The 22845-nt window shown below is 38.3% G+C and overlaps 2 protein-coding genes across 5 annotated transcripts in view; both read right to left on the bottom strand.

The window, feature by feature from the left end:
- Nucleotides 1-22845, bottom strand: part of LOC116179603 (neuropeptide CCHamide-2 receptor-like) — a 106459-nt gene that overhangs the window by 2326 nt on the left and 81288 nt on the right. For 3 of the 4 annotated variants that reach the window (XM_031499401.1, XM_031499402.1, XM_031499403.1), the window contains 6 exons: nucleotides 17487-17715; nucleotides 16275-16494; nucleotides 7516-7879; nucleotides 7348-7468; nucleotides 7131-7302; nucleotides 6829-7066 (listed from right to left, as the gene is read on the bottom strand). In XM_031499401.1, coding sequence (XP_031355261.1) covers nucleotides 6911-7066; nucleotides 7131-7302; nucleotides 7348-7468; nucleotides 7516-7879; nucleotides 16275-16494; nucleotides 17487-17692 — 1239 coding nt within the window. In that variant the 5' untranslated portion in view covers nucleotides 17693-17715 and the 3' untranslated portion in view covers nucleotides 6829-6910. Of the gene's footprint in view, nucleotides 1-6828; nucleotides 7080-7130; nucleotides 7303-7347; nucleotides 7469-7515; nucleotides 7880-16274; nucleotides 16495-17486; nucleotides 17716-22845 lie in introns of those variants that run through there. The other variant, XM_031499404.1, reaches the window with a different exon arrangement.
- On the bottom strand, nucleotides 1872-3492 carry LOC116179604. Its single transcript, XM_031499406.1, has one exon. The coding sequence runs from the start codon at nucleotides 3342-3344 to the stop codon at nucleotides 2145-2147; it is 1200 nt and encodes a 399-aa protein (XP_031355266.1). The 5' UTR covers nucleotides 3345-3492; the 3' UTR covers nucleotides 1872-2144.

Genomic DNA, 22845 nt, shown 5'->3' with positions numbered 1-22845 from the left:
AAATATCTTTATAAATAAAAAAGTTGACATTAATTATTAATTTATTTTATATTAATCGTCAAGATTATTTTTGTTGAGGTGCCAGAGCTATAAGCTACCGAATGCAAAAAGAACGAACTAAAAATCTATAATATATATAAAGGGGCGAATGCCTCCGAGCTGCTGAAGCGGGTAAGCCCCTGGCGGATACGGAAATAAATGAGGCTAGTAAGAAGAAGAAAGGAATAAAAAAGGAAGAGTGGTTTGAGGTATTTACTCGTAGGAGGAGCAAGAGCAAGCAAAGCGGAGGCTGAAAGGAGAGGAAGCGGACCGCATAAAAAAGGATTGGAAAACTGGATGGAGGATGTTAAGGAGGAAGTAAGAGGGCAGCTAAGGAGACAAATGAGCATATTAAAAAAATTAAAGAGAAGCAGAGGAAATGAAGAGAATTGAAGAAAGATGGGATACAAAAAAAGAAGAACTTATAGAAAGGATAAACAAATTCGAAGAAGAAACTGAGAGAAAAAATAAAGAACAACATAACGATAAAGAAAACCGAGCTGGAAAAGAAGAAAAAGAAAGAGATAAGAGGAATGGCCAAAAGAAAAAATACAAGTAGAGGACGCGAGAACAATTGAAGTAGGGGGAAATATAGTAATAATCGCGAAATTAACATAGGAAAAGCCGTGGAAAGTTATGAGAGTTAAGGAAAAGTTAAAAGGGAGCAGGATTTACATAGATGACAAATTGACTTATGAAGAAGGAAGGGCACAGAGAGACTTTAGAGAGATAGTGGAGGACAAAAGAGGCAAGGGAAAGATATTATAAGAGAATGGTGAAATACAGTTGGAGTAACGCAAAAAAGGAATTAGCGAGAGCAGAGAGTAAGAGATCGGGGAACTGAAGAACGTTATTTAGGGGAAGATTTTTAGCCGCAACAGAGAAGATAGGGAGAGGTAAATACAGCAGAAGAATGGCGCAAAGCGGAATGAAAAGCGCGATGGGTAAAATGAAGGTGTTATTCTGATGACAGCAAGTAAAGGCGTACAATTCTGGGAGTTTGTAACAGGGATAAGAAAGGATATAAGGGAATGGAAGAATGAAACGAAAGAAAAAGAGGGCATACAAGAAAGACGAGTTAAAAAATAAATTAGAAAATATGATAGATGAAAGGAAAAACGGGGAATGAAGGAAATTGGCTGGAGATGGGAAGTGGAACATAAGATAAAAAGTCAAGATATAAAGAATGCAAAAAAGAGGGGGAGTTGTCGCTGAAATTAATAGAAAGGAGAGATCGGAATGACCAATACACATACATGGGAGGGGCGAATGCCTCCGAGCTGCGGAAGCGGGCAATTCCCTAGCGCAGACGGGGCTGAATGAGGATAGTAAAAAGAAGGAAGAGGTAAACGAGGAAGAGTGCCTTCAGATTACCGGAACAAAGCAAAGCGGAGGCTAATAAAAAGAAGATAGTGGTTTGAGTTAACGGGAGGGGGGGGAGTGAACTGAGGGGAGAGGAAACGGACCTCATGAAAAGAGTATTGGATAAATGGATGGAGGATGTCAAGGAGAAAGTAAGACGGTCAACTAAGGAGACAAATGAATAAATTGATAAACCAGTAGACAACGTAGGAAATGGGGAGGATTAAGGAACGAAATGAGGAGAAGGGAAGAGCACTCGGATAAGGAAAAATGACGACTTATAGAAAGGATCAACTAATTCAATGAAGGAAATAAGAGAAAGAACGAGAGAAAATAAAGAACATCATAACGATAAAGGGAGTAGAAATGAAAAGAGGGAGAGACAATGGAGGTCGGTAATAGATTACGTACTAATAAACGGAAACATTTTGGAAGCAATAGAAGATTTTAAGATAGGGGCAAGTGGGGGAATTGCGGTCACCTAAGGAAATACTTTTTTTTAATAAAAAATAGCAAGTGAAAAAAATATATATTTATGCTTAAACTGAAGTGAATACAACAACAGTCATAGAAAAAAATTAATGGGCGCATTTCTTAAATAATAAAAATAACAAAAAAAATATTCTAGAATTGTTGCAAATCCGGCATTACCCCACGCGATTGGGGAATGCCGATCATAGTGTAGGGTAATACCGATCACTAGTTTTAGCGACATTTGTCGCAAGTATAACCCTCTGGCTTCTCTACATCGGTGCATTCTGCATATGCGCCCATTCTCCACAACTGGTGCAAGCATACCACAATTCACCATCTTTTCCAAATTCACTGCAAAACATACACGAGTTGTCTTGTATGTTACATTCCGTGTAAATGACAGTTTTGGATTTAGTCTTACTTTTGGTCTCTGTGGAGGTTTTTGACCTTGCTTCTAGACGTACTTTGACCGTTTTTCTCTTGTCGACCTCTTCCTTATTCTTACGTCTTCTTTCGCGTTCTTCTAACTCTACCTTATTAGGGGTGGCGGTAAATATAATGGAGTTCTTTTTTTGGACTGCTTTTGCCCTTAAACATGGTTTTTTTAATGGAACAGGACTAATTTTAGATATAGGCCAAACTATAGTCTTGTCAGTAGTAAAATCTTCATCATCCGACTTTTCCTCTAAGATGGCGCTGCTGTCAGAATCGGAAGAACTGCGTCGTTTTTTATATTTTAAAGCGGGAGGTTTTTGTGGTAATCCTGAAGTAGAAGGCCCATCATGAATTACATTCTCGGGTGTAGCTGATCTAAATTGATGCTCATCATCACCTATAGGAGGATCCTGGAGTTGATCTTGATCTTGGGACAAGGTGTATTCCTCCTCAGGAAATATATTTTCATTAAAAGGAAATATTCCAGTTGAGAGAAAACCTTTCACTGCCTTCTCAATTGTCGCCACACGGTTGTAGGCTTTTGTAAATAATGACGCTACATTTTCTTGTAAAATTTTCTCATATGAATTCACTTTCAAAAACGAGCCACACTCTTGATTGTATGCGGTCTTTAGTGGGCCGTAGAATGTGACATCCAACGGCTGGAGCCGATGGGAAGTATGTGGAGGAATGGACACAACAACGATCCCATTTTCCTTACAGAATTCAAAAGCCTTCAATGTTGTGTGCGTCGTATGGTTATCCATGATGATCAGCACCGGGCTGTCTACAGAAGGATGGGAATGTTTTGAGAAATGAACCAACCAGTCGTAAAATAAATCTTCCGTCATCCACCCAGACTTTGAGCACCTGTAAATCGACCCAGGGGGTCCATCTTTGCATAAATGTGGTGGCAGCCGTTGCCTTGGGTATATGAATAACGGGGGAACGTATCCTCCGGATGCACTCATGGTACACACCACCGTAATGTTTTTGCCCCTTTCTCCACTTGTAATGGCCCCCAACCTTCTCATTTTCTTTGCGGCTAGAACTTTTTGAGGCACGTGAACATTTGTGATGCCGGTCTCATCGACATTGAATATTTTCTCTGGCGGAAATTTATGTTTTTCGTAAACTATTTTTAGGTTCTCAAAAAATTTCTGAACATCAATTTTATTGAAAGCGTTTATTCTATTCAAAGATTTTGGTTCCGGTTTTCGCAAAGATATGCCACTGTGTCGACGTATGAAGCCATAATACCAATCATTTCCAGCCAGTTTCCTTTCTTTGTTGAAAGGATGTTTGATTTGGTTGATTTCGGCAAATTCGTAACATGCGCGTCTTAGCTCTAATTTAGTTAAACCATAAAACATACTTGCCAACATTTTAACGTGATCGGCGATTTGTAATTCAACCTCCATAGTAAAAACCGTACGACGTCCCATCCTAGCTGTAGAAGATCCTTGTTTTAATTTGTCCCATAAGGTGGAATAAGGCACGTTGAACTGCTTCGCTGCTTTGCGAACGCCTAATTTACGGTCATTTACCGCCTTTAATGCTCTTTTCATATCATTCTCATCCCATCTAGTTCTCTCAGTGACCCTAACGTACTTTCTGGGCATTCTGCAAATCAATTCCACAATATTTGTAGCGAAATAAAATCAACGGGGTAATGCCGGCCAATGTCGGTTAATGCCGGCCATTGCGGCCGGTATTTCCCCATCTGCATGCACGAATGAAATTCTAACCTGCATCAAACAATGTCATTTATTAAGTGCTATTAACACTGTGTAGTGTTCAGGCATGATCAGAAGCTTCATTCACAATAAAATACAACTCCAAAAATAAAATAGTTCAATGGCTTACCTTAGTTTTTGGATGCAAAAGATTATAACGTTAACCTGTTACTCACTCTTTACGCTATATTGGCGCCAATTCGCATTTGACATCTAAACTACTTGTTGAATATGTTATAGTGACCTTCTTTACAACCAAATGGCAATACAAATTACAGAAATCTGCTACAGAAATCTAGATATGAGGGTGGCCGGGATTACCCACTGGCCGGTATTACCCTAATTGCCCCTAGATAGATAGATATAAACAGAAAGATATAAGAAGAAATCAGAGAAAATAAAACAGGGAAGGACTTTTGGAAGAACAGGGAAAACACATTTAGTAGAAGAGGAATATAAATAGAGGACTGGAAGTAGCACTTTTTGAAGGTACTACTAGGTAAAGAGGAGAAAGAGGATGACGGAAGGGAGGGGGTGGAGCAACACTTAAAAAATGGAAAGAAGGAGGACTACCGGAAGAATAAGGAAGGTGTAATAGTGTCTATGCACAAAAGAGGTGACTAGAACTGCATGGAAAATTACAGGGGAGTCTGGATCATCACGACATTGTATAGAATTTAAGGAATGGTACTGAATGTAAGATTAGAAAGAGAAATGGAAGAGAAGAAGATGTTGGAGGAAACTTAAATGGATTTTAGAAAAGGGAAGGGGACGATGGACTGTATACACTGTATACTGTGTTACACAGAGTATTGCAAAAGGAATTGGAAGAAAGGCGGAACGTGAAGGGCAGTGTTTGACATAGTAGAAAAGGAAATAGTATGGGAAATGATGGAGGAAACAAAAATTTGGAGAACTGAATTAAGGATTTATATGGAGAGAGAAAAATTAGGGTAAAGAAACGAGGGAAGGAGTCTCAAGTGTTCTGGACAATAAAAGGATTGAGACAGGGATACCCACTTAGCTCCACCGTATTTAATTTCTACATAAGGTATAGGGAGAAAATATTAAGACAGGGCCAAAGTGGACGATTGCGATGGGAAGAAGGATGATATGGTCCCTGACGTACGCATATAGATGAAAGAAGTAATGGAAAGGTACTGGGAAAGAAAAGGAATGAAATGAAATGTCGAAAAATTGAAGATGAAGGGGGGAGATGGAGAAAGAGTGATAGAATGGAAGTGGAAATAGGAAAAAGTAGGGGAAGTAAGAGAATTTAAATGCTTAAGACACCAGATGCAACGTAATAATAGGGCAAATGTACAAATAAGGGAGTTAAGGAACAAGGGAGAAGTGGCGATGAGACAGGAGTGGGGAATAGGAGAAAGGAATTTCAAAAAAGTTTTCAAATTAAGAAAACACCTTTTTGACGAAATGTTCATGTATGGAACGGAGGTATGGGGTTGAATTAGAAAGAATACAAACAAAGTACTACAAATTGGTACTGTGAAAACCAAATTACATATTAGGGGCAATAAAAATGGAGAAGATTAGGAAAGAGTCGGGACGCAGGGCAAAGAGATTTGAGGAAAAGAGAGAAACGGAAAGTGAATTGGTGAAAGAAGAAGAACACAAAAGGGATTTGGTCGGAACAAAGGATTACGAAAGAAATGGATGCGGGGGGACAGTGGTCGAAAGGAGGAGAGAAATAGAGGAAATGGTGGAAGGACAATGATGTACAAGTTCAGCTGCGGAGAGTCATCGGATCGAGAATTTGAGAGGAAACGAAAGGTACAGGGGGTGCAAAGGTATCCAACAGAGGGAAAGAACAACAGTAAAATAATTACAAGGTTCGGATGTAGAAACGAGGAGATAGGAAGGGAAGAGTGGAGAGAAGCGGAAAGAAGGAAAGGTAGATTATGTGGAGAAAAAGAAGAAGATTACTGCAATACCTTTAATCCTTTAATGATTCTTTTGGAACACTTCAATAAGGTTTGTGAAGTTGAATCAGAAAATCCTTTCAAGATTACTATTACTCAAAGACCGTTAAAGAATTCTCGGGCAATTTAGATATATTCTTGATTCGTGAATCTCTAATAGTTCTCGAACGATCCGTTAAGCATTCGTAAAATCCTTTAGAGATTCGGAAATATGGATATCCTGTAACAGGTGGCCGCTTAGCTGTTTTCAAATTTGAATTTGGTTTAACATAGGAAAATTTGCACATATACCGCTTCATAGCGAACGTGAACAAAAGACGTATTGTTTGTGAGTGAAAATTTTATTTTCATTGCGATAATGCCAGATAACTTCGCGAGCTGCTACGTACCATTTTGTTTTATAAAAGTTTATCTAGTAGGGATAAGATTTTACGAGGTTTGTTTTGAGTGAAAATGATTCTAAACAAGCACGTTGCTGCCATTTTTCAATTCGCGACGTTAAGACGCGCTAATTGGAATCAGATGTGTGACCTGCAAGTTTAATTTTGTTGGAACTGAAGTTAGCCTAATTCGTAGCAAGGCCGTTTATTTTCAAGTGGGAAAAGCCCACTCACATACACAATTCCGATTAGTAGGAGGGCTTTGATTGACTTTATTTTTTGCGCTATTGATAACCGGGGATATTTGTTGTTTTAAAACTCTTCAGTCCCTATTTCCCTTAACTGCACTTGGTCTGTAAATTAATCAATACTCCCCCTGAAACACGTCGAAGGGATTTAATAATCATAGGCCCCCTTTTATGATCTACTTCTACAAAATTTAAATTTCGACACAGCACTTACCCTTTCAGGCTTCTTTCTCCAGAATTAACTAGAACCTACTTTCACTAAACATAACCTTTTTATGTTTCAGTATCGTCTGCCCTCAAGTACCGAAGCTTCCCACCTTCTGGTGGTTAATCTCGAAATTATTGGCTTCCTTCTTGCAGGGAGTGTCGAACGCAATTACGGTGGTGTCCTGGGTATTCTGGCGCGCGAGGGTGTTCCGTCTATAAATGCTCTGACTGTCCAGCGTCGTGCCCTTTAACAAAGAACTGTAACAGTGTGCAACGTTCGGATGTGAGAAAACCTGGAGCAGCCTTTACCTGCGTGTGTCTCCTGTACGTGGAGTTGAAGCTCGTCTCGCAGTTCACGTTCGACGGTAGAGCCCTCTGTAACCGGCGAGGGCTGCGACAGCATAGATAGTGATTGAAATGCTGGCGGAAAACGCCGCTGACGCAGTACAGCGTAATTGGGTTCACGCAAGAATTTAAAAAGCTGAAATTCGAAGTTAGAGTTACGACACACGAAGTGGAGAGGTACCTGAGGCAAAATCCGATTATCCTCAGTGCGTGCCAGAAGTCGTCGTATTCCTCTTCCGCGTTCGGATTCAAGTGAAACCACAGCATGAAGAGATGATGGGGAAAGAAGCATACAAAGAAAACTGAAAATATCAATTTATTTCTTTGGTATTGGGACGAATTTATTTACCTATAATAAATGCCAGCACCATTCTCGCTACGTGCTTTCTCGCTCTTGCCTGAGCGATACCTTGCCCGCTCTGTAATTCGCCGGGCATCTCTCTTGCGCTGACATGCAATTCCTTAGCCATCAGTACGTAAAAGCACGCTATTATGCATAGGGGGAGTATGTAATAAACGAGCGCTTTCCCAAGCACCATATATTTAGCGTTGCGCGGCCCGTAGACTGCCTCGGGGAATGGAGTACAAACTATTATCGTTTTATTGTTATCCAGGGGTACGTATTCCACCGCAGACAGGATTGCGTCGGGCAGGGCGAAAATAGTCGCGAGGACCCAAATTAGAATAGCGCATAGTACTGTCAGGGGTTTTGTCTGAAAGTAATAGTAAAGTATTATCTTCCCTTCACGAGAATTTATTACGGTTCAGGAAGGAGAAAGTAAAATACACATTTTCAATCTTCCATTACAGAAGTTCGCATAAAAAATACAGTGCAATTGACACAACACATTTTTCAAGAAAGCTCTTGGACGAATCGTCAAATACTTCAACTTTTTAGGCAAAATTTGAGCAAAATTCAGTATATAGTAGGATTTTCCTTAGTTTTCGCGTATGTCATCAGAATATTGTGTATGTTAATGTAGGCAGCCATACAGACAATGCTGCATTGTTGGTAGGATACCCATTACATCAACGACTTTTGTTGACCAATTACTAAAATAATGTTTTTGTAGTTATTTGTAACAGGTTGTCTATGTCTGCGACTAAAAAGGTGGACATTATTTATTTGGACGTAAAAGAAAAATAAAAAAAACATTTTAATTGATTTTTTTTGTAATAACAACGCCTGCACTGCTTAGCAGCGGAAGCCGAGAAGCGCCTGCAATCTTTACTTACCCCATACTCACTAACATAGCAACCGTACCATACTAAACGACGGACGTTGGGCGGTACTTTGGAATAGCAGCCGATGATAAAACTGGCGGTTCCTTTTATGCACAAATGGGACAGGAAGTTGAATAAAATCTCATAATTTTCTGCGTAAGAAAAGACGAGAGCACATATCACGCACGCAACCAGGCGGTGTCAGGGAAACCTTCTTCGGGACAAAAACCCTGGCATAGCCCATACAATTACTGGAACTAAATTAACAAAAACAATCCATTAAACCTTTTTTTGGATTCTATTTTTAGTAGTGGAAAGCACTATTCGCAACACCCTTTCTTGAGGAACATTCAATGTATGTTTTAGCTTAACTGTGTTAGATCATCGTCGTAAATAGAGTTTCGAATCGCTGCTTGTGTGAAACCATCAACATCGCTAACTGGTTTCTTACATACATTATTTTTTTAGGATTTTCTAAAGGTAAATATGACAATTTCGATTGACAGGTAACCAGAAAACGAAAAAAACCCTTCTCACTAAAGATGTTTAGTTTTATTTCTTAAATAACGCACCACTCTGTCTCAAAAACCTATACGCTGTGAAATACATTGATCAGTCTAACATACATACGTAATTCCAACGTTTATTGTGGTTTGAAATGATTTTTGTTAATACGTTGGCATTACAATGTTCCCTCAAAAGCAGAATTGATGAAGTGCGCGCAAACTAAAGAAAATCCTGCTTTAGTAGGCAACAAATCATACACTGCCTACTAAAATGCTTGCTAATTGCTTCTAAAAATTCTAAACCAGCTTATTTCCAAGTTGGTATTTTAACAAATTGACACGTAATGCGCTCATTTTTGACGTATGACAAAAATTGCCTTTTGAAGTCTCGGAAAATTCCAAACGTGACATCAGCAACAAATGTGAAATGCGTGCACTAGATTACGAAACTCTAAACGTTCTAATTTTCTGCAACTGCATGAATCTTAAACTAGAAGACCACATAATGTTGTCTGAGAGTTATTTTTTCTGTTCTTAGCATCCCACCAAAATTCAGATTTCGGTACGTGAAGGAAATTCAAGGTATTCAAATGTACGGGTTACTGGAATGCTGAGTTTCCGAATTTACAAATGTAATGTATTCACAGGGAGATACAGAAATCTTAAAAAAAACATAATCTAGCCCCAGCCTCAATAATACGAAAAACCTACTTATTTTTGGATTTTTGAAAAAATGAACTTTTACATGTACTTCCCTCAGAAATACCATCGAGATCTTTTTAGAGCCCCGAAAAAAAAATTGTCTCAGATCGACCCGGAAAAAAATTTTCTTAAAGAATGTGACCTGTAGAATCCATAATTTCAAACAGTTCCAAGATTGGGCTACTAGTTCAAAAGTTACAGCCCTTTGAATTTTTCTTCGAAATTGGTTTCTAGTCTATAACTTTTGATTGAGAAGTCTGATCGAAAAAGTACGAATTGATTTGGATTCTACGCACCCAAATTAATAAGCAAAAGTGTTTTCCCGAGAAATTTTGGTGTAGTCGATTTTTGGTAAAAAAGGAAGGTTATACACTGCCTTTTTTTGAGGCCCGAAAAAAAAATTGTTTCAGATCGACCCGGAAAAAAATTTTCTTATAGAATGTGGCCTGTAGAATCCATAATTTCAAACAGTTCCAAGATTGGGCAACTAGTTCAAAAGTTACAGCCCTTTGAATTTTCTTTCGAAATTGGTTTCTAGTCCATAACTTTTGATTGAGAAGTCCGATCGAAATTGTACGAATTGTTTTGGATTCTAAGCACCAAAATTTATAAGAAAAAGTGTTTTCCCGAGAAATATTGGTGCAGTCGATTTTTGGTAAAAAAGGAAGGTTATACACTGCCTTTTTTTGAGCCCCGAAAAAAAATTGTCTCAGATCGACCCGGGAAAAAAATTTTCTTATAGAATGTGGCCTGTAGAATCCATAATTTCAAACAGTTCCAAGATTGGGCTACTAGTTCAAAAGTTACAGCCCTTTGNCCCCCTCTCTATACCGAGTCTCACCCACCAAACATACTTACGTTTAAAAAAACGCTTTGATAGGATAAATTCGGTATTGGTATGGTATGGTATACGTTTTGTGTAGACGAATTTTCTACCTACGTTTAAAATACGATTTTTATTCATTTTATAAACCGACGAGTTCATGTTCTACGTTGATAATACGTATATAAATAACCGTTTTTTAGCATTCGTTTGATACACGTATATAACACCACTTTACTATACGCATATAATTCCTATATCAATGAGATAATAAACGCATAATATTCCTACAAGAAGGTAGCTAGCAAATGAGGCCCGAAAAAAAAATTGTCTCAGATCGACCCAAAAAAAAATTTTCTTATAGAATGTGGCCTGTAGAATCCATAATTTCCAACAGTTCCAAGATTGGGCTACTAGTTCAAAAGTTACAGCCCTTTGAATTTTCTTTGGAAATTGGTTTCTAGTCTATAACTTTTGATTGAGAAGTCTAATCGAAAAAGTACGAATTGTTTTGGATTCTACGCACCAAAATTAATAAGAAAAAGTGTTTCCCCGAGAAATTTTGGTGTAGTCGATTTTTGGTAAAAAAGGAAGGTTATACACTGCCTTTTTTTGAGCCCCGAAAAAAAAAATTGTCTCAGATCGACCCGGAAAAAAAATTTTCTTATAGAATGTGGCCTGTAGAATCCATAATTTCAAACAGTTCCAAGATTGGGCTACTAGTTCAAAAATTACAGCCCTTTGAATTTTCTTTCGAAATTGGTTTCTAGTCTATAACTTTTGATTGAGAAGTCTGATCGAAAAAGTACGAATTGTTTGGATTCTACGCACCAAAATTAATAAGAAAAAGTGTTTTCCCGAGAAATTTTGGTGTAGTCGATTTTTGGTAAAAAAGGAAGGTTATACACTGCATTTTTTTGAGCCCCGAAAAAAAAATTGTCTCAGATCGACCCGGAAAAAAAATTTTCTTATAGAATGTGGCCTGTAGAATCCATAATTACAAACAGTTCCAAGATTGGGCTACTAGTTCAAAAGTTACAGCCCTTTGAATTTTCTTTCGAAATTGGTTTCTAGTCTATAACTTTTGATTGAGAAGACTGATCGAAAAAGTACGAATTGATTTGGATTCTACGCACCCAAATTAATAAGAAAAAGTGTTTTCCCGAGAAATTTTGGTGTAGTCGATTTTTGGTAAAAAAGGAAGGTTTATACACTGCCTTTTTTTGAGCTCCGAAAAAAAAATTGTCTCAGATCGACCCGGAAAAAAATTTTCTTATAGAATGTGGCCTGTAGAATCCATAATTTTAAACAGTTCCAAGATTGGGCTACTAGTTCAAAAGTTACAGCCCTTTGAATTTTCTTTCGAAATTGGTTTCTAGTCTATAAGTTTTGATTGAGAAGTCTGATCGAAAAAGTACGAATTGTTTTGGATTCTACGCACCAAAATTAATAAGAAAAAGTGGTTTCCCGAGAAATTTTGGTGTAGTCGATTTTTGGTAAAAAAGGAAGGTTATACACTGCCTTTTTTTGAGCCCCGAAAAAAAAATTGTCTCAGATCGACCCGGGAAAAAATTTTTCTTATAGAATGTGGCCTGTAGAATCCATAATTTCAAACAGTTCCAAGATTGGGCTACTAGTTCAAAAGTTCCAGCCCTTTGAATTTTTTTTCGAAATTGGTTTCTAGTCTATAACTTTTGATGAGAAGTCTGATCGAAAAATTACGAATTGTTTTGGATTCTACGCACCAAAATTAATAAGAAAAAGTGTTTTCCCGAGAAATTTTGGTGCAGTCGATTTTTGGTTAAAAAGGAAGGTTATACACTGCCTTTTTTCTCGCTTTTTTTCAGCCCCGAAAAAAAAAATTGTCTCAGATCGAAAAAAAAAATTTTCTTATAGAAATGTGGCCTGTAGAATCCATAATTTCAAACAGTTCCAAGATTGGGCTACTAGTTCAAAAGATACAGCCCTTTGAATTTTCTTTCGAAATTGGTTTCTAGTCCATAACTTTTGATTGAGAAGTCTGATCGAAAAAGTACGAATTGTTTTGGATTCTACGCACCAAAATTAATAAGAAAAAGTGTTTTCCCGAGAAATTTTGGTGCAGTCGATTTTTGGTAAAAAAGGAAGGTTATACACTGCCTTTTTTTGAGCCCCGAAAAAAAAATTGTCTCAGATCGACCCGGAAAAAAATTTTCTTATAGAATGTGGCCTGTAGAATCCATAATTTCAAACAGTTCCAAGATTGGGGCCTGTAGAATCCATAATTTCAAACAGTTCCAAGATTGGGCTACTAGTTCACAGTTACAGCCCTTTGAATTTTCTTTCGAAATTGGTTTCTAGTCCATAACTTTTGATTGAGAAGTCCGATCGAAAAAGTACGAATTGTTTTGGATTCTACGCACCAAAATTAATAAGAAAAAGTGTTCGCGACGTAGAAGTTACACCCCTCCAAGTACACGACTGTATTTAATAGGCGGGATTTTCATAAAAAATTATGTAATATTAAAACTGAGACGGTGTATACCTTCATGGGGATTGAAAGGGGTGATTGTGAACCTTTTAATCAAAGAAACTAAAATATTTTTCAGGCCGCAGAAGTTAAACCCCCCCAAAGTGAATAACCATATTAAATAGGGGTGATTTTTCATTATTTTTAACGTTAAAGTTTGATTGTAAATTGTGATTAGGCCCAATTCCGATGATGCCATTCGGATTCTGGGTCGGTCTTGTTTTGTATTAGAATTATTTAATAATTTTTGTTTAAATAATCGCTTGTGTCTGGTTTATTAAACTGTAACGAAATTACGTGTTGTTCATTTAGAAGAGCTCTACCTTCCTGCGGGCCAAGATGTTCATTTAGAACAGATCTAAAGCGACCGCCAAAATTAAAGAAATATAATCGTCAAGAATAACAAGGAAATGTAGAATAATATGGAAATGTGTATACTACTTTTACTAGGAAGAAAACTGAAACTAAGTACATTGTTGACAAAATTGCCCCAAAACCTCTCCTGCATTAATACTAACGTAATTAACGTAGGTTAAGGAAATCCTATCTGTGATATAAATAGCATGTAAACGCTTACAATAAATATTATCAGTTCACAATCTTCGAACGTAGCGTACCGGGTTTTAGATATACGCTTGGGCGAGCTGTAGGATTTACAACCCTAACGCTACATTTGGTCCTTTTAGTCGGATGACATTAAGACTTAGAACCCTAATGCTACATTTGGTCCTTCGACCCTACAAACGAGTTAGTGCCGCGTTACCACATGAGTTCCGGTTCCAGTAACATTTTGAAACGAGTTCAAAGGCCCAAAATGGAGAAGCTGACCACGGAGCAGTTAGATCTCGTAAAATCCGTGGAGAAATTCTTATCCAACCTGAAGAAAAAAGCTGGGAGGATCCAACGAGGATCTTCGCAAGCTAGGGAGGATGTTATCAACAGAAAAAGGAGTTAGAAGCGCAATGGGATAGTCAACGCTGCTCAGAGATCATGGCCCTGCCACAAGAGCCAGAACATGATTACTTCGCCAGAAAGTCCTATAAGCAAGCCCATGAATGGGTCATGGACTACAACGCCCTGTCAACTGCAACTTCGGTGAGTCCGAACGAGACTACAACCCCAAAAGGAGGCAAGTCAAGGGGCAACAGCGATGGGAACGCCCATTGGCCACGATACCTCGTGGGAAAAGTCACCTTCCGTACCCAGCTTGGCTCACACGCATCCAGACTTCCGTAGATAAAAAATGAGACTTAATCGGCTCAATCTTATCCAGAACACACGGGCCTAACTGGATGAGGAACGTTCCAACAAATGTTGGAATTTATAAAAAGACGGGGATTTCGCCCAGCTCACGAGAGGTATATTGCGTATATATTGCGAACCAAAGAAGAAACCAAAAGTGAGTTGAATGGGTTCAGAGCAATTGGCAAACTAAGGTCACCAGGGAGGAAAGAGTGCCCATGTAAAGCCCAGTATCCATCCCGCTGACAAAATTGTGGGGCAGTGAAAAAGTTCGAACGCAAAACGCAGCAATATCCCAGGAAAATGACCAATGCGCGGAAATGCTACATTCCCCTCCATGCAGTATTACAAGAAGAATGCTCCACCACAAAACTGCGAGTGGTGCTTGGCGCCTTTGGCAGTTGCAGTTCAGGTAATAACCAGAACGAGATTATGCTAACTGGACCAAAACTACAAGAATATTTGTGCGGAAATGGGCCAACAAAATCCTCCAGGTTAACGGGAAAGTCCAACGTAACCCTGAAGAAATTAAAGAAAACACTAGCAGTACTGGCGGCCAAGTTGGAATCAAAGAAATCCTCAAACATAAGACACTCAGTCCCTTCCTGGATGCAATGGGATTTCTAAGAGCCAGATTCTTTCATTGCGGGAACCAATTCACATTCCCATTGGGGCGACGGAAATACGGGATCCTGAAGGGAAGGCAGATGCTGCATACGCTGTTTTCAATTCAACCATAGCACGGCGCAATAGTTTTCACAATCTCGAAACTGGACTACACAGAACCTAGGGAGGTCTTGAAAAATTGGGCAAGGAAGCCACCACCAAAGGAAACAAGAATCAAGCTGGAAGCCGAAACACCGAGAACAGTATCACCCCAATGACGACCCGCTGACCCCCAAGATGTTCATTTAGAACAAATTTAAAGCGACCGCCAAAATTAAGGAAATATAAGGTCTTCAAGTTATTAGTCAAAAGGAGTTTGTCTTCCATGAAAGGGACAACACTGTAATTGTATGTACGAGGCCAGTGTCGTTTAAATCGAAGTTTAAGAGCAATCGAACCATTCCAGTCCCGAAGTATCATAATTTTATGTCTATTTGGGCGTTTGTTTGTTTGAAAATTGCAGTTACGACGGGAAATTTTGGATTATTCACAATTTAATGTAATTAAAATTTGCTTTAATTAATTGTCCATCGATCGTATGTTTGCGTAGTACACGTTCGTTGGCCCTGAGTGCCTGTTTCTCATTCGGCCTTATTGTCGAATTTTATTTCATCTGTAAATTATTGGTTTTGTGATTAATCTAGCCTAAATTACGACCTAAATAAGAGTTGCTATTTCGTACCCAGAATTACATCAGGTGTTAATTAATATTTGTTAATTAATTCCTTGGGATATTGTTAGATAACCTTTTTTTGGTATCATTTCCTGGAACAAATTCGATCTCAGAATTACACCATTAGTCTTTGATTCTCCCTATTAGGCCTAAGGAAAACTTGATCACGTGCCACTCTCCAATTTGAGTTCCATCAAGAATCGTGTCGGTCTCGAGGCACTGACTAATAAACGACAAAATCGCATAAAAGCTCCTTCTTCGAGAAAACGTGTACGTATAATGCCAAGAAATGACCATGAATGATTCAGCATGCCCGCCGTCTACGGAAACGGAAGAAGGAAAATCACTCCGTAGAAATTATGCCGATTTATATGAAGAGTACTGAAATTGGCGTGCAGAGTACAACATTAATTAGCGCAAACAACCTAAGTAACTAACTTAAAGCTTCACTGGATGATATTAAATTACCGAAGGAGTAAGAATAATTGACGTAATTAAAGTTTTAATTGCAGTTTCAGGCGGTTAATTTTATTAAAAAGGATCCTGCGTTAATATCAATCATTCAGGGCTCCTTAATTAAATTCGGCAATCAAGTAGGATTCACGGTGATCGTATTACGTCATATATATCTGGAAATGAGTGGAATTTTATTTTCTGTTAGTAAGGATGTAAGTGCCCCACGTTGCGGGGCGACAAAATAACTGTTGCGCCCCACACCGGGCGCCAAATTGGTATAGTCTCACTGAACGGGGCAAAAACTCACCTGCAATTTTCGCAGTGGATTTACAATCGCGCAGTATCTTTCAGCTGAAAGCGCCGTCAACGTAAAGACTGATACGCCTATTGAGATATCCTTTGCCGTTTCAGACAGCTTACAAACAGTAACTCCCCACGGCCAGGATTCCAGCGTGTAGACGATCGACGTGAATGGAACGCAGGTCATTATCACTAGAAGATCTGCGAGAGCCAAGGACAATATGTACCTGAAAGTAAATCAGGGTAGCGTTACTAAATTTCGTCTTATAATTTATTCCAACAAAAGGGGACGAGAGGCTTAATCTCCTTAACCCCATCTCTACTTTGAGATTCTGTGAGTTGGCACAGATAAAGACCTTCTCATTTTTTTGCTTTATCAACCCTAAAAGTTGCACTCGCCTTGTATTCCTTTAATCTGACGAATGGGGGCGAGTTTAATGCGACGTATTTCAAATGAAGGTATTTTTGATATTGGCCGGTTGTAAATCGTGATTTATTTTAGTAAAGGGGTGAGGATTTATCGCTTTGGGGGTTTATAACCCCTAGCGGTGGAGTTGATTTGAAATTTTTAGTTAATCAAGAAGATTGGACCGTGTTTATTCTGAAAAAACTGCAGAATTTTTAATTCAGAAATCATGATATGGCCCACAAATTACATTTTAATTCATGTTTTCCGCGATGAAAGTTTTATTGAAAACCATTAGCTGCCAAGAGAGAATAATTAAGGGCTTATAAATGGGAGGGCTAACAAGTGGTTACTAGGAATCGATACATAATGAACCAAAACCACACCTAATTTCGAGGCCCTTTCCCACTAACGCAGGACACTCTTTGGTGATTGGGGTAGATCTAGTGTGTAAGGGTCGTATGTCTGTGGTTTTTAACACATGAAACTAATTTGAAAATTAATGTTTTACATAATTGCATACGCATGTTAAACGTGTTTTATCGGCAATAAAAATAATGAGTTTGTAAGTAGATTAAAGCTCATCTACTACAAATTACATCCCCTGAACAAGACAAATCTATCCATTAAATGTGTCAACGTTTACATCAAAATCGCCTAACAGTAACTCTGCAATTTTTTAGCGATTTTGACGGATTTACAGTTGGAAATTGGCATAAATAGGCTAGCATCGAATTTGATATAGCTTAAGCAATTATGTGGTTAGTTTCAGGCCGAAATACTATCATAGAGCAAACTATAGGCAATACTTACGTATTTGGCACGTTTCTCATCGCTCGATGTCTCAAAAATATCACGACCAGAGTTCCGTTTCCCAATACACCGACAATAAATATTATGAAGAACACCACAGGAACAATGTAGGTTTCGGGTCTTTCCGGGTAGGGCGTGTACGTGTTTTCCGGGTCCAAGGTCGCCTCTTCGAGCCTTTGGGTTGCATTCAAGGACGCTTCGGCCATGATCCGTCGATGGCAGGCTTAATCTGAAAACAAATACTTCGAGTCAGCACGTACAGGAGTAAATTTTTAATATGGAAAATTCGCCTCCTGAATCTTTTTCCTCTGAAATTTTTGCACGCAAGGAATGTGACGGTGAATTTACTTCAAGGTTTCCCACATGCGTATGTAAAATGTATCCGGAATTATACTTCAAATTGTATTGGAACTGGCTCTTAAAACTGGGATTCGCAATTAAGACTGCAACGAACTAAAATCAAAAACCCTAAAAGAAAATCACAGGTAACTCTCTGCGTTGATAACCAAAACGTAGTTCTTTAGATAAGAGGGATAATTATAGATGCACGTGCAACAATCGTCGATGGAAAATAGTATATGAAATATCAGCCAACCTAAAGAAAAAAATATACTTCAAGTAGATGCAATGCAAATGGCGTACTTTCACAGAAGAAGCAAAAACGCGCAAGGATATCCTTGTTACTATTGGAGGTATTAGGCGAATTCGTTTAGACAATGAGAATTGGCCGTCGGTATGTATACGTTCATTGTACACACTGATAACATTAAAAGTTCTTAAAGAACCAATAAAGGCTTTTCAGTACCGTCAAGGGCTCTAACATTCACAAAAAATTCAAAAGAATTTTTGTTTTTATCCTTTGGAAGGCGCTTTTGAACATTCCCATATGCTCCCAAGGTGAAAAATATAGATCTATACTTTCACCTTTTGAGCACAAACTTATGGGTCCGTTAACTTGGCCCCCCCACTAAGAGATTTCATAGTCGTATTATTTTGAAATGAATGCGCTCGTTATGCGCTCATATGCGCCACCGATAATAACTCTTGCGCCATTATCGTTTTTTAGAAATCCGAAAAAACATTGGGGGGGCCAAGTGAACGTAGCCCCCCCCCCCAGTACGTATTTTGTCCCTTGTAACTAGGTCACCTGATACATTTGGTTATGCGCTCAATTGCGCCACTTGAATTAAAGCTAGCGCCATTACGGTTAAGCCGTGACAAATTTTCAAAAAGTGGGGGGGCCAACTTAACGTTTTTAAAAGTTACTTTTTTTTTACATCTTTTCATACGAAATTGTACTCTCAGGTATGCGCTGAAATGCGCCGTAAAAAGATATCTTTGCGCCATTATTGTTTTTTGGTTATCCTTAAACATATTTGGGGGGGGGGGCCAAGTGAACGGAATCCCCCATAACGCATTTTGCTACCGGCATTTGTGCCACTAGATACATCTGGTTATGAGCTCAATTGCGCCACTTGAATTAAAGCTAACGCCATTACGGTTAAGCCATAAAAAATTTTTAAAAAGTGGAGGGTCTAACTTAGTGTTTTCAAAAGTTATTTCCGGAAGTGCGTCCATTTTGAAAATATTTTACATCGATTCGGCCTTCCGAGTAACTCCTAAATACAAATTTTTAAAAACCTACGTATTTTACTTTCCCAGAATCGTTTAACTAAAGCTCCCAAAAAAACACCCTGTAGAGTGTTTCTGAAACACTATAATGGTGCCAATATTTTTGTTTACTGCGCATTTTAGCGCATGATGAAAGGTACGATGTAGTAGAAAAAACATGTTAAAAAACGTAACTTTTGAAAACGTTAAGTTAGCCCCCCCCACTTTTGAAAATTTTTTTATGGCTTAACCGTAATGGCGCTAGTTTTAATTCAAGTGGCGCAATTGAGCTCATAACCAGATGTATCAAGTGGCACAAATACCGGTAGCAAAATGCGTTATGGGGGATTCCGTTCACTTGCCCCCCCCCTCCCAAATATATTTAAGGATAACCAAAAACAATAATGGCGCAAAGATATGTTTTTACGGCGCATTTCAGCGCATACCTGAGAGTACAATTTCGTATGAAAAGATGTTAAAAAAAAGTAACTTTTAAAAACGTTAAGTTGGCCCCCCCACTTTTTGAAAATATGTCACGGCTTAACCGTAATGGCGCTAGCTTTAATTCAAGTGGCGCAATTGAGCGCATAACCAAATGTATCAGGTGACCTAGTTACAAGGGACAAGGGCCAAGTTAACGGACCCCTAACTTGTCAAATTGACTCAATTAGATAGTAAGCCTCAAAAACCTGAGGATGATTTATCTGAAAAGCTTAAAGGTAGACAATTTTTGAGTTCCAACACGTCTTGGCACACTTTCAATAATGCTGCAGAAACTAATAATCGAGGAGAGAACTTCGACAGCTCATTTTCATGCCATTAAGTTGAACGGACAAAAATGAAACCAGAAGTCACGTAATTTTGTCATACGTATCGATTGTCCAAGAATTCTTAAATAATCGTAAAACTTTGACGTCTCACATTATTTTCTCTGGTTGGAAAAGATCCAACGAAATTTATTGGAAAAATTTCAAGCGAGCATACCCAAAACAAAGTTACAGTTTCTCTTTTTCCAAGGAGGCAGATAAAACTAAATTATCTCTCTAATATAAATAACGCGGTTCGTCAATATTCGAAAGCGAATGAATAGGATGCAAATATGTGCGAAAAGGAAATTTATCTGAAAGCCAATATAGACGTCTTGGGAAAGTTCATCCATATCCTTATAAATCAGCTCCACGGAAACAAATAAAACTGAAATGTTTGAGCGTTGGCGGATTCGAGGCGTCACGAGCTAATATGCGATTTTAACGTGTATCGCATTCTTAATGAAGGCGAAACCCTTAAAGACTGTTAATTGGAGAGATACTAACAGTTTATCAGGCGAATACCTGCTTAATTTTGCACGAGCGTTTAAATGAGATGTCAAAGGGAGGACTATTTAATTAGGGTGTTTTCGCTTATTCACAAAAGAAAATTTAATCTAGGATTTGAGCTAGGGTCATCACTGAAGTTTTAATTTTGGAACTTGGAAGCTCTCGAATACTCATTACTATTATTAGGGAGCGAACAATAGCAGGATGCCCAGAAATTAATTTCGGGCAAGTTCTTTCCAAAGGTCACGATTTACCTCCTAGAAGCTTTTCTCCAATGTTCATGCTCAGTGCCCTTTGTTTATTATTAACTCTTTCGTTGACTAGTTAGGGATCAACCCGGAGAATTAGTTTAACACATCGAGAAGGTCAACGCATTGTCTGGAGATTTCATATAAATTAGTAGCTAAAAATTTTACGAGTCTCTTAAATTTACTGCACGCCCCTTACCAATTCAACGCGCCACATTCCTCTGGGGGTTAGGAGTCCGCAGGTGGAGAAACTGTCTACGTAACCAAAGCCTTTTACGCAAAAATTAATTTGCTCGAAGTCGTTCTGTTACACTGCGAAATGAAGTTATTTTGTAACTGAATATTGAAAGTCATCCCTTTATACAGAAATAAAGATTGTACAAATAACGTTAGAACGGTGTTCGAGGATCGTTAAATGAATAAATAATTTCATTGTCTGCCTACGCCAACATTTTATAAGCGATTCATCTAAAGAGGGACCAAAATACACACTGAATTTGACAGTCCAATTAATAGAATCCACAGTTCAGCGAAATAAGCGACTTTGTTTACGTTAAGGGTTCAGGGTAAAACTGTTTCATCAATCATTTCGTAGATTACCCTCATCCGGTTACTTTCAGAGAAACCGTGGCGTTTCTACGAGTAATAATGGCAGAGATAAGATCATATATCATCGTTTTCCATTTGATCGTAAGCCCCTGGTGGACTCTTCGAAATACGAAAATAATAGTACAAAACAGAATCAAACCATAATAGTCTCCTATTAGTACAAGCGTAATTTATCACAAAAGTTGAAGAAAACATTCCTGCACGTTCCCAATTGTTCCGCATGGACAACGGCGACTCGTTTAAATTTAACCAATAAAATAAGATGTTGTCTGTTGTCATCCCCTTACTTTCTCAGTTTTCCCCACGCGTTTGTACTCCTATAAAAGATTGATTTTGTATTTTCACTTGCTGCAGTGGTGGAAACCAAAGTTTGTGCATTAGATCGGTAGATCTGACTCGATTGCCATCACAATCCTCCGTTAGTGCCGACCGACCCAACTTTGATAAGGTGTCGTTTGAATCGTTTGGAAGATTTCGTTCCAAGGGCCGTAAGCCAGGCCTGCCGACCTTATTTGGTAACCACAAGGGCAATTTCGGCTTTTGGCTGATCAGCTCGAAGGGAGAATCCAGTACAGTCTTACAAAGATCGAATAGCTCTAGACTAAGTTCTGCAGATCATTATTCAGCCACAAGGAATTTTTTGGGTATAGATCTTGCGCTGGGATAGAAGTGCTGTATTAGCTTGGAGACGACCCTCAAACCTTAAAAGAATGTGGCCAAGAAATTTAAGAAAAATCTCCAGCCGCTGGATTTTTTTTATTTAAATCAGAATGGGTTAGAGGGGGAAGAAGTGCCATGCGTAAACTCATGTTGTAAGACTGGAAACTTCACGCATCCTGATTTATGCGAATTGTGTGCTATTTTTTCCTTGCGCCACACGGGCCGGCATAAACATATTGTTGTGTAAACTACGTCACGTAGACTTTATTTCCGTGTCAGCACCTTCAATAAGGTTGGGTCACCCTATATGTTAATTATTTCAATTTTTTTAGGTACAAATCTGGCGGTTTATTTATGAATAAACGCAGAGTTGGTTGAGTTTACGTGAATTTGTATTTCACTATTTTTTTTCCTTTTAGTACTTTGTGTAGATTTGAAATTTTTTTCGTTTTAATTTTATAGATAATGTGTTAGAAGTAGGACACCTCTGGTCAAGTGGCGTTTATTTAATTTAACTGTAAATGCGATTTATTTGACAATTCATGAAGAAGGACTCTATTTTGTACTCTTTTTTTGCGACCCTCTGAGGATGATGTAAATTTTTTACGCTTAATTTTCGGGCATTCAGTTTCTGTATGTGAAAAGTTTTAGTGCACTTGAATATCGCAAATTTGTTACGACCAAAATTGATTAAATTATGTAATTAATTACTGTAATTAAATAAGATTTTTTTTATTTATTTTTCTGTCAAACGCCTGCGTGCGTAGTATGCGTAAAAACCAAGTCTGAATGCTTTTCATTCTTCCTTTGATTTCTTTATGTTTTCGGAATAAATTTTTGTCTTTGTGAATTAATTAACTCGTTGTTTCATCGAACCCTAAGTGCGACCCAGATGAAGTTTTCATGTCAGATTTT

Source organism: Photinus pyralis, unplaced genomic scaffold (assembly GCF_008802855.1).
Source record: "Photinus pyralis isolate 1611_PpyrPB1 unplaced genomic scaffold, Ppyr1.3 Ppyr1.4_LG8, whole genome shotgun sequence".
Taxonomy (NCBI): Eukaryota; Metazoa; Arthropoda; class Insecta; order Coleoptera; family Lampyridae; genus Photinus; species Photinus pyralis.
The sequence above is the reverse complement of the archived record's forward strand: the minus strand, read 5'-3'. Positions and strand labels throughout refer to the sequence as shown.